At 43.9% G+C, this 12,114-nt stretch overlaps 1 protein-coding gene across 1 annotated transcript in view; it reads right to left on the bottom strand.

Moving 5' to 3' along the window:
* Window positions 1-12,114, bottom strand: part of LOC136637824 (regulating synaptic membrane exocytosis protein 3-like) — a 116,056-nt gene that overhangs the window by 86,204 nt on the left and 17,738 nt on the right. Inside the window, exon 2 of the mRNA XM_066612434.1 lies at window positions 7,486-7,557. Within this exon, the coding sequence (XP_066468531.1) occupies window positions 7,486-7,557 (72 nt within the window). The remainder of the gene's footprint in view (window positions 1-7,485; window positions 7,558-12,114) is intronic.

The following is a 12,114-nucleotide window of genomic DNA, read 5'->3' as shown; positions in this document are numbered from 1 at the left end:
CGGTGGCAGATCACAAAATCTATTACTGTAAGGCCCCCATAGGATTGGGCTGTTACTGTATGGTTACCATGTAAAAGTATTCCGCATGGCTGCTCTTGAAAAGCAGTTCTCAGATGTATTTGGTTCAGTTTCCATTTGTTATGAAATGAATGGGCCAGGAAGGAAATGGACCCCCATTTTGTGTCTGTGTGTGGATATATGTTCAGTTTCATTTTACTTTTAAATCCAAGTTCCAGTGTGCAGCCTCCACCAGGAAATGGTGGTTGTTTTCACCCTGGTTTGCAATCTTTGGAGTGCACAGCTCTAACCTACATTTCAGTCATTCCATATGGTAAGAGTTACCATGTTTCCATCATATGGTAACACTTAGCCTGTTGCATGGCTGGGAAGGGATGAGCGGCAACAGACGAGATAGAGGCAGAATGGGTCCAGGATTGGTGGTGAGTCCTGAGTCTCATACATTAATTTTGGGGGGTCATGGCACAAAAAAGGTTGAAGACCATTGAGGTATTTCATAAGTAGTTCAGTGAAATTAGCATTTGACCCAGGCTTTTAAAATAAAGAGCTGAGAGTTACATGGCTTGTTCATTTGTAATAGTCGTTGGCATCCTTCAGTCTTGGAAGACTATGGTGTCACGCTTTGAATGGTGGTTCTGGAACAGAGTGACCTCTCCAGTGCGCGAAGCCTGGGTAAAGTAGGTATGGAGGACAGGCTGTTACCCATGCAGCAAATCCCCCCTCTCCACATCACTGAAATGGTCCAATGGAAAGGCAGAGGTCAATACGGTTGGTTCCAGCGGCGTCGCAGGAGTTGCCAGAACGTGACTGTGTTCAGCTATGAACTGCCTCAGGGACTCCGGCTCCGGATTTTGCCTCGAGGTTGACTCCTGAAGCCTTTTCCATAACTGGATGTAGCCACAAGGCAGTGGAGGTTTGGGATCAGAGTTTTCCTTCTCTTAGATGAGCTGCCTTCCCAGGCTGACGAGTCCCATCTACCCAGTGGCTGTTTAGTCGCCTCTTATGACAAGTACAGCCAAACTGAGGGCCTATTCTTATCCCCAGCCCCCAGAGGTAATAAGCATTTGTAATAAGCATACTGAAAAGTCCTGAAAAATCCAATTAGGAAGTAAACCACCATGTTTGAAAATGGCAAGTTTTATTTGCTAAACGCAGCCATATCTTTGAAAACTAACAAGACAGCTGTGAAGTTAATCAACTGAATTAAACATTCTTGCACTCAAAATGCAAGTTCAGATCCTGAAAAAACAGATTAACAGAGTGCTAAAAACAATTTTATTTTGTATTCTAGAATTTTTAACTTTTTTTTTTTTTAACTCTCTTTCTGTTATGGCTATTGAACATACCCTGCACTTTTCAATTTTAGAGTCTTGATATCCATGTCAAATACTAATTTTGTTGGACTACACAGACACCTCTGCTTTGAGCACAATCTGCAGATTATTGTTATTAAAGTACTGATTTTAATTTCAGGTGTCTACAATGAGTAGTAAAAAGGAATTGGAAGATTTTGCTCATACGTACAGCATGGCCTAAGTTTCATGATGTTAAGAGCATGCAGCTGGCTTTGCTTGCTGGGGATTAAGAAAAAGTTAGCATATCATGGCTTTCTTTTGATATCTGTATCAGGGACATAAACCATGAACCATATACCTTCCAAAATATTCAGTGAAATTAAATATATTTTCTGCATGTCTATCATGCACAGAAAATTTTAAAAAAATTGTTCTTTGTTGTCTCCATTTATGATGTAAGAACGTTAGATTCAGTAACTTAGTTTCCGTTTTGTCTCATCCTTTTCAGAGACATGGATGATTTTAAGACATTTGCCACTTTCCAAAATGGCAGCTTTTTCCAAAGTTTGGATTTTTCAGAACTTTCAGGGTGTTTATCACAACTATCCAAAGGGCACACCCTGCAATATACAGTTTTTGATACTAAATGCCTGGGTTTGGCCTAAGATTTAGCTAATTGTAAAAGGATTAGAATACAAATACGAACATAATATTTTTATATTTTTTGTGCTAATAATTTGCTTCCAGTAGGTGGCTCACTATTCTAGGCAACACTGTAGCAACTTGTAGAACCTAAGTGAAAACTTAGCAAAACTATATAGCCAATTTTTTGATAGGCAGCTACAATGACTGCAAAAGCCCCATGTGCCAAAGACCTCCCTGACAGAAAGCAATTATCAGAGTTCACTTGGGAATTCTAGCAGATGTATAAATTAAAAAAAAACACCATGTAAATTAACAATGACCAATTTTGTTTTTTGCCAAGGGGAAGATAACAACCTGTTCTTTCTACACAGAGAAAATGAGAAAGTTTAAAAGGATGGGCAGCCCAATCCTGAGCTCCCGTGGCACGCAGCTTCGGCAGCACCAAAAACGGTTTGCAGGCGGCACCCTTCTCCTGGGTAAGGGAAGTAGCCCCGCAATGGGGCTACTCAATTCACCGCTGACCAGAAGTCGGCGGTGAGGAAAAGACATTCGTGTAAGGCGCTGAGCTCCACATGAAAGGGCAGGATTTGGTGGAGCAGAGCTCCACTGGACCCACCTCCCTCCCTCCCCGCTCCCTCCCCCAGCACGCCTCCCGCCCACCCTTTCCCTGCTTCCCACCTCCCCACCACACCTCTTCCCCGCCCTCCGCTTGTCTCTCCCCTCCCCGGAATGCCTCCTCCCCGCCTACCCCCCCACCCCTGCTTACCATGGCGCAGCTCAACGGTCCATGTGACTGCCAAGCGGTGGAGGCTGGGTGCCCACCCAATGCTAGCCCAGCGCCAGCCAGCACTGGGCTAGCACGGGTGCTTGCAGCACGTTTGTGACAGTGCGCACCGGCAGTAAGCCGGCACGTCAAGCCCAGGATTGCATTAAAAATAGAAATCTTATAAGGCCATAATCCAAAACAGATTTCAATGCACTTAGAGCCATTGGAAATAAATGGGCTTAAAGCAGGTCTAAGGGCCCAATCCAATTCTCTACACACACACCCCAACAATGCAGCCACTCCAAAAAGGCACATGCTGTATCTAGCATGTGTGTGTGGAGGACCCAAGGGTAAATGGGAGGAGAGTGTCAGATATTTATAATTATCTCACGGTAAGCCTGGGGTTGCCTATGGGTCTCTTTGGGCATACACTATCTTATTTGGTAGAGTATGTCAAAGGAGAGGAAAGGGGTGGGGAGCCTCAAAAACAAGAGGACAGGATTAGGTATACACCATTGCCACTGGATCCACCTCTTTCCACTACCTCCCTACCCCACCAGTTTCACCCCAAGTGTGTCTCCTCCCCACCTACCCCTTGCCCCCACTGCTGCCTTACCTGGTCCTGTGGGCACAGTAGGGTACAGCGGGAAGGCTACAGCACTGCTGCACTTGCTTGTAGTGCTTGCAGAATGGTCACTAATGGAGTGCTGTGCACTTCATCAGCAGCCATTTTACGACAGTTAATATCTCCTCCACCATTTTAATGGGCACTGCGTGGCAGCCTAATCCACCACAGGATTGGGCTGTAAGTCTGTCCTGGATTGTGGCATAAATGTAACATAACCAAAGCACAGACTATAAGTTGTATGTTGGTTCACTTATGCATTCCCCGGGAAACAGGTTAACACTGGTGGTGTTAACCATCATTACTCATGATTATCTTAACTACTTAAGGAGGAGGAGGTCTTAACTACTTAAGGGCAGGAGGTCTGGTCTAGAGGGTAGAGCCTCCGTCTGCCTGAAGATAACATCCACAAGGTCGCCAGTTCGAGGCCACTGGCACCGTGCGACCTTGCTCTGAGCGTGGGAGGATGGAGGCCAGAATGTGAAGCCAGATTGGAATGAAACACCTGAATGTAGTGGTTCTTGAAAGAAAGAACCTTCTTTCAAATTGTAAAAATCCCTATTTAATAAGGGATTTAAATAAAGCCTGCCTATGTAAACCGCCTTGAATAAAGTCTAGAATAAAGACCAAGAAAGGCGGTATATAAATACCTGTTACTATTATTATTATTATTACTTATGATTGGTATACTTTAGTCCTGGTAGTGGATACAGGAACCACAACTCCCCCCGTCACCCAAATCTTATGATGTACAGTTATGGGTTCTTTTCAAACCCTTCATCATGGGTGCCCAAATCCCAGCCCAGGGGCCACTTGTGGCTCCAGGGACTCCCAATCTGGCCTGCAGGGAGCCCCCAGTCTCCAATGAACCTATGGCCCTCCAGAGACTTGCTGAAGCCATGTTGGTCCAACACAACTTCTCTAAGCATGAGGGCAATTGTTCGTCCTTTGTGTGAGCTGTGGGACAAGGGCTTCCTCCACTGCTTGCTGTTTCACGCCTGTGATGCAGCAGTGGCAGCGAAGGAAAGGCTGGCCTTGCTTTGTGCAAGGCCTTTTATAGGCCTTGAGCTACTGCAAAACCTTCATTCATTCATATAAGTTCCCTCTCTAATAAATTCATTTATGTAAATTTATTCAAAATGTAAATGTAAATTAATTCTTTTTCCCCCCAGCCCCCAACAGTGTCAGAGAGGTGATGTGGCCCTCCTGCCAAAAAGTCTGGACACCCTTGGCCTACACTGAAATGATCTGTTATATCTAAGGAGGTTTACCTGTCACCATGTTTGTATCAAAGCCTTACAACGATAAATTATGTTGACAAAGAACAAACAGGCACTTCAGGTAACTATTTTCATTTTTAGTTATTAAAAGAATTGAGGCTCATATATGTCAATTCACACATTCACCACAACCCAGTTTTTTTTCCTTTTCAGTTTTCCTATCCTGTTTCTTAAATACACCATACACTGCATAGGAAGCAGCCCATTTGCCTTTTGAAACACCTGAAAATGCAGGTCTCACTGTAGTGCGTGTTGACTTCTCCAAGGACAATGGAGATGGTGCAATCTTTTTCTCCTGATCTCCAATCCCATCCACCACCACCACTGTTTCACCTGAGAACACATTGATGAGCCTCATAAAGCTGCCTTCATGACATCTCTATCTTGCTTGCTTAATGCTGCTCCCCAACACTTGGCCCTAGAATCTCAGATGAGCTGTTGCTTCATACCTGACTCATACCTTACTCTTCACCCATCCCCTTATGCCACATGCTCTGAGTAAGAAATAATAATAATAAATACATGCATGCATAAACGGCTAAGCACTGTACATTAAGTGACTAGACATAGTCCCTGCACAGATGTGACACAAGAGAAAGTTAAGGAAGGAATGGTAGGGGAAACCGTAAATAGGAAATGATGGTTTGCGCCAAGGGAGAGCAGGAGAGAGGGGGGAAAGGGTTCACTTGGAAAAAGCAAAAGGAGGAAACAGAGAAATTATGAGGTTACTTTCTTAAATAATTGATGGAGCATATGGATTTAAGAAGGGAAGTTCCCTTCCACCTACATTTGTACACAGAATGTATACAGAAAAACAACAATCATCCTTACATCAAGAATAAAAAACTACAGATCTGACACAATGATCAAATTTCACAGTTAGGGCATTCTAGAAAAGTAGAAAAAGGACATTTTTCAAAATTCTTATGGGTTCCATGGGTGGCTCACTCATGAGACCCACTGATGCAGCAGCTTTGAGTGGTGGGTTGGGTGAGGTAGCTGGCTGGTGCTGGGTATGTTGCAACTTCTGCCCACTGCTCCCCCAGTGGCCTGCCACCTGAATACCCACTGCCCCATCTTTTTATTGTTCCCTCAAGCAAGAGGTGGATCAGGTGGGATGACTTGCTTTTCTCTTCATTGCAGCTGCTGAAAATCGCAGACATGGTGCTGGAAAAGAAGAGCCACTGCAGCCCTATTCCTGATGGCTCTTCCAGAAGATCACTGCCAGGTTTTAGAAAGGGATTAGGATTTCATTTCACAGACCCAATTCGCTCTCCTCCATGCCCCATTGCTGCCCTCCCTGCCTCTATTTTGCCCTCAGCCCAGTTCCGCTAACTTACTTGGGTTGGTGGGCTGTTGCTGTGTATGAGGACTCTGCAGCCTTTCTTCTGGTGCTCTGGGAGTGCAAGGCTTCATTGTGCTGCCAGATGCCCTTTTGCAACTGCTCTAAGGCAGTCTGCACTGGTAGAACTCTGCAGGGCCCTATCTTGATGGTTCTCGAACTTTTAAGCATTGGGACCCATCTTAACAAAAAAATTTCCTTTATTCGGTCACTCAAGCCTCTGTGGCTATAATGGTGATAGGGCAGCAGTGCTCCCCTCAAGCAGCAGGCTGCTAAACCCTTGATGCACATGGCCTAACCTACCCTGTCAGTTTCGCAAAACACCTCAAAACTGAGTTATGACCAACTGGTGGCCATGGACCCACAGTCTGAGAACCAATCGTATCGGATATGATTGGGCTGTCAAAATCATTGATCCATCTAACTCAGAATTGTCTACCCAGACTGACAATGGCTCTCTAGACAGAAATCTGTTTTAGACAGAAATATCTCTCTCCTACCTGGGAACTGAACTCGGGATCTTCTACATGCAAAGTACTGAGCTATAGACCCTCTCCTGATTATGGAATCTGCCATCCTCATAATGGAAAGATGTCCTCTTAAAGGCTATTAAATCATTCTTTGAACATGTCTATACACAGAAAGACTGAATCTCAACTTTCCTATTTTATTCTTCTTTCAGTGACTTTCATATGACAAAAACAAAAACATTGTTCTGCAATCTGTTTGTGATGTAGGGACTTTACTCTATCATCATGAAATTAGACGGGCTTTGTCATTCATAGTAGCATTAAAATTTATCTACAGGGTGAACTTCCTTCCCAAACATGGACACGCTCTCTCCACTGAAATGAATGGGTGCTCTTTTGATAGAAATTCTAAAATACCTAAGCATATGTAATTATCTCCTGATTGTTTTTTAACAGAGGTGGAAGCAAAAGACACACAGCAATACAACTGTAAAATTAGGTGACAATGAAATTCAGTTTTGAACAAAAGTTCTAGGAGCACTATTAACATTTTTATTTCATTTTATGTAAATAGTTCATTACTTTTCTGGTCTGTTAAACACACAGGGAATGAAAGAAGCACACAGTATATAATTTCAATGATAAAAATGAATTTGCAGAATGTATTATTACAATTTGATGATTCTTTTTAAGCTTATTGACGCCTTTGCATATTTTTCTGACGAATATATTTTTGCTTTCTAAAGAAAATAGCAAGTAAAGTTTTTCTGGTGCAAGAATGAAGAACAAGGAGGGCTGAATTATCATTGAGGATATAGCAACATCCTTTTCTTATGCTCTTTGGGTCAAAGAAGGCAAATCATCCCTGGCTGTCCTTCAGGATCTCTACCACAGACTGACCATTCTGGGAACTGGTTTTCAGCTCATTTGTCACATAGGATTTCATAGCTGTTCCTGCCAGATTGGCAGCACTCAAAAACCTAGCAATTCCAATAAAGCAGTTGAACTGATCAAAATGATTACATATTATAGAATCAGTCCTACCTTTCTGAATCAGATGTGGAGCCTTTCCTAGTTTGTTTTTGGTTGCTATATCTTTCCACCTTTCTGGGATGCCTGTGAAATGAAATGCCAGAAATGAAAAAAGGAAGGAAAGCAAGCAAAACAGAACATATATCACAAAGTTAACGCAAAGTGACTTCCAGATGGACATGTGAAAACTGCTTATATTAACATGAGAATAGAATAAAACACGTTTTCCCAATTGCATGGCATTGAAAGAAACAAAAAGATAATTGACTCATAGCACAATCCTATACATGTTTACTCAGAAGCAGGTCCCCTTGTTTTCAGTTGGACCTACTCTTGGGTAAGTGTATATAGGACTGCAGGCTCAATGTCTTTTGACATGGCTACATGAAACCAATTCCTGAAGGCCAAGAAATGATCCCAGAAATTACAGAAGTCACTTCATAGCAAAGCATATTCCATTACTAATTAAAGATAAAGCCTACCTATACAGTCTAGTAAGAAATAGGTTAAAATCTGAGCTGCCTTTGTATCATACTTCTAAGTATTACAAAAGGCAAACAATACAATCAAATTAAACTGCTATGATAATAAAACTACAGTTTAACTAATCTAAGCACATAAAAAATGTGAAGAATTTTTGAATGCCTTGTTATTTTTGAACCAACAAATATCATTAGCGCAACAATGCACTTACAATTTCTAAACCAATATTGAATTCATAAGGGACTGAGGGCCCAATCCTATGGTTCAAACCGCGCCTCTGCAGACCAAAGTCTCACTCACAAAGTGCGGGACTCACTGCCAGGCTCCTGCCAGAGGTGGCTCAGCTCTGGCCGGTGATGAGCCACCGCCTGGCAGGCGCCCGCATTCTGCAGCTCGGCGGTGCCTGCCACTGCTGGGCTGCAGAACTGCAAACGGGGTGGGGACAGGGCCGTTCTGGGGAGGGGGTGGGGAGGCTGGCGTGACGTGGGGTGGGGGTGTGCCAGAGGTGTGCCTGGGGGTGGGCGGACCTGCGGAGCTCCACTCTGCAGGATCCTCGGCGCTTGTGGAGGCTGCGTGCCTTACACGAATGCCTTTACTTTAGTGGCGCCCAAAGGGTGCCTTTATTTTAGTGGCGCCCATTGCGGGGCTGCCTCCCTTACCCAGGGGAAGGGGATGAACATCCCCAACTCCCGAGGTGCCTCCCGTGGTAGAGCGGGAAGCGCTGGATGCGGAGGCAGCCCTCATGGTGCCGCCGAGCGGGGGTGCCCTGGGCAGCTCAGGATTGGGCTGCCCCTTAGGATCGGGCAGTGAGTGCCCAATCCTATCTAATTTTCCAGTGCTGGTGCTGCTGTGCTAATGGGGTATGAACTGCTTCTTGTGTTGGGGCAGCAGTCACAGAGGCCTCCTCAAGGTATGGGAACATTTGTTCCCTTACCTTGGGACTGCATTGCGACTGTACAGGTGTTGGAAAATTGGATAGGATTTGGCCCTGAACCATAACTTTTCAATATGTAGGTCAAATACAATAATGTGTTACATTCCAAACACTTATCAACAGAAGACATGCAAACTGACTGTAGCTCTCTGACCTACAGTGTGTTTTGGGCATGGCTCTTGGAACTAAGCAAGCAGTTTTCTGCTGCTCTTGTTATCTGAGATGGTTTTTTTCTTTTTAATGATCAAATATCTCTGAGCAACTGAGAAGCTATTTGGCATTATGGACTATATTTTAGAATCACCAGTGCAATGCTTTTGCAACATTTTGTCTCATTTTTTTATGGAGACTTCTTGGTATTGCTCAAATGGGGGACCAGAAATAATGTTTCATTTTTCAGACGCTTCAGGAGATGTGCCCAAGTTTGTGATTATTTAACGCACGTGATGGTTTAGGAAAATGGAACACCTATTCAATGAACCCTGGGCAGTCTCTTTGTGAAAGTTCTGGAGTTGTACAAATAAACTACAGAGTTACACAATATGGGTCTCTGAAATTACAATTACTTGGTGTAAATACATGGAACACAGCGTAACTTACTTCTGATTGGTCATGAATAGGATTGCACTGTAAGATATGACATTTTATGTCATGGATCTTAGGCATTCAAATTGCAAGAAGGGACCTGCATGGTAAGTGAATAACGAAATTCAGATGTTTAAAATCATCTGCTCACCATCCAATTCTGGTTTTGTATATACACTGCCAAAATCCTGCATCTAATGATTGAGTTTAATAGGAATTGGTTAGTTGTAGCCATGTTGGCCACCAGAATCTGAATATACTTTTGCTAGACTAACCAATTGACATGTTCTTTTAGGACCAATATTTCACTAGTATCCAGGGAATACCAGATACTAGGCACTGTCTCCAGAACAATATTGCTTTATGACACCCTGTGGACACCTTGGGGCTTGAAATAAACAGAAGCGGTGATTGCTTCACTCCACACCTCTTGGCAATGATGTCATCTCCATGCTTCCCGGAAGACAGGACAAGGGAAAAGATGCCAGTCACCCTCTGTATTAAAAGTGGGTTTACAGGAACAAGAAGATTTGAGGGAGGAAATAGAGAGGAGACGCAAAAATGGAGCAAAGAAAGGAGACAGAAATGGACAAAAGAAGGGAAAGGAGAGAGGAGATGGGAATGGAACAAGCAAGGGGGGCAGATGGGGAGAAGGAAAACAAAGGACAGATGAGGAGAGTCTGGGTAGGGAGGGAGCCTGGTTGGTGGAGAAAAGTCTTATATAAGGACATTGGGAAAACATGAGAGGCAAAGGAAACTGGGAAGAACTGGGGAGAGGCAGAAGAAAGGAGTGAGTGGTAGGAGAAGTAGCTCAAGATCTGAGGGCTGGGCAATGGGCACCCCTGCTGCCTAGTTATAGGTGGTCCCTGGCAAGCGGCTACTGAGCCATTACACACTCCTTCCTCCCTGGAAGTGTGCCTGGCCAACAGATGTCAACAACGGCCACAATAACCCCAGGAATACTATAACTGGGTCCAGAAGATCTCAACTTCAGCTAACCCCTACCTAGGGGTGAAGAAACCCCCTGTGAAGCACTCCAATGAAAGAACTGGGGGAACTTTGTAGAACCGTGGGAAAGAGGGTGGCTCAGGCCTTAGTGACTCAAGCCAAAGAATAAGGCAATTCTTCAGTAAAGTTCTTGATAGCATTACTCAGGACTCCTTAGTCTTTCATATCCTCCCCCCCTTCCCCCAATTTCCCAGCCCAAGAAGTCCTATCCCAAGCCCTAGGGCAAAGGAAAAGATGCCAGCCACCCTCTGTAGGGCTTATAGGAGCCAGAAGATGTAAGGAAGGAAAGGGAAGCAAATAAGGAAAAAAAGAAGAAAAAAATCCCACCATAAAACAAAAACAGCTGGTTCCTTGGACGTTCTGTTGCCCAGACCAAATGAGGTGAGAGCAGGCCATCTCATCTCCTTTACACTCAAACCATAACCAGCCCAAACTGCAACCAATCATCAGGATAGGTATGAAAAAGGTGCAGGGTTTTAACATTTGCAGATCAAAGAAACACATTTTCAGCATCAGTGGTCCTTGCATGCTCATTTTTAAAGCTGTTAAGAAGAGCTGCAAAGATGGGGGCAGTCAGGTTCCCCCGGTGCTGCAGTTCTGATGAAAATAACTCCAAAATGGTCTGCTGTTTGCTCAGTAGGGAAGCCACCAATGATTGTTTCCCTTTCACTCTAAATAGCAGCTCTATATTGCAGCATTGGAGAAAGGGTTACAAACTCATTCATTACATTTTCAATCACCATCGGACTGCTCTGCACAATGTTGTCTATTGTCGAAATCATGCAAGAGTCAATGGCATGACTGACATTTTAGTTTGGACCTGAGCCTGAAGGGGCTCTGTGCTTGCGCCATAACGCCTTCTCTCCTCATGTGTAGTGATTTTACCATTAGCCACTCCTTGCAAGCAATGGTTTGTAAGATCCTTCAAACTATGATCATTCCTGGTTTGCCTCGAATTAGGTTCAAAAATCGTGGATTGAACATGCAAAAGGAGGCAAGATGTGGGAGACAAAAAGGATTGCTTGAGACTCGCCAAGGCTCATTCCTGTATTGCCAAACTATGGTTTGACATTATATGTGAACATAGCCCTTGTGCCCTGCTTCAGAGACCAAACATTAAGGACTCCACATGCAGGTCTTCACTGCTCCAGATTGATGCCTCAAATTTACTGTAATCCAAGACCTGTATTCCTTATCAGAATGTGTACGCTCTTCTAACTGATTGACTGGGCCATGATACTGCATGTTGGGCTGGTTCTCTGGGAGACAGAAGGTAGATTTCTCAACAGGAAATACATATGACTAGCAAGCGCTGGTGTCTTATTTTCCATCTCAGCTCCATTTGGTTTTACCTTGTCCTATCCTACTTCCTTCTCATAAGATACGCAAAACTCCAGGAACTGTCTGGTGACTTTTAATCCACAAAGCCTTTCTTGATGGCAACTTTTGCCATTCTTCAAGAATCACTGAGGCTGTTTATGGTGTCATTCTTCAATTCCTGACTTGCCTTAATCAGATGTCATGCAGTTGCATGTGCCATTTTAGGCAACCCCGTAGAAATTAACCTTTTCACGTTCTTTATTGCCTAGGAAATTTACAGACTGATCTGATTGGGCTTCTCCAATGCTGGA

The sequence above is a fragment of the Tiliqua scincoides genome, chromosome 1 (assembly GCF_035046505.1).
Source record: "Tiliqua scincoides isolate rTilSci1 chromosome 1, rTilSci1.hap2, whole genome shotgun sequence".
Taxonomy (NCBI): Eukaryota; Metazoa; Chordata; class Lepidosauria; order Squamata; family Scincidae; genus Tiliqua; species Tiliqua scincoides.
The sequence above is the reverse complement of the archived record's forward strand: the minus strand, read 5'-3'. Positions and strand labels throughout refer to the sequence as shown.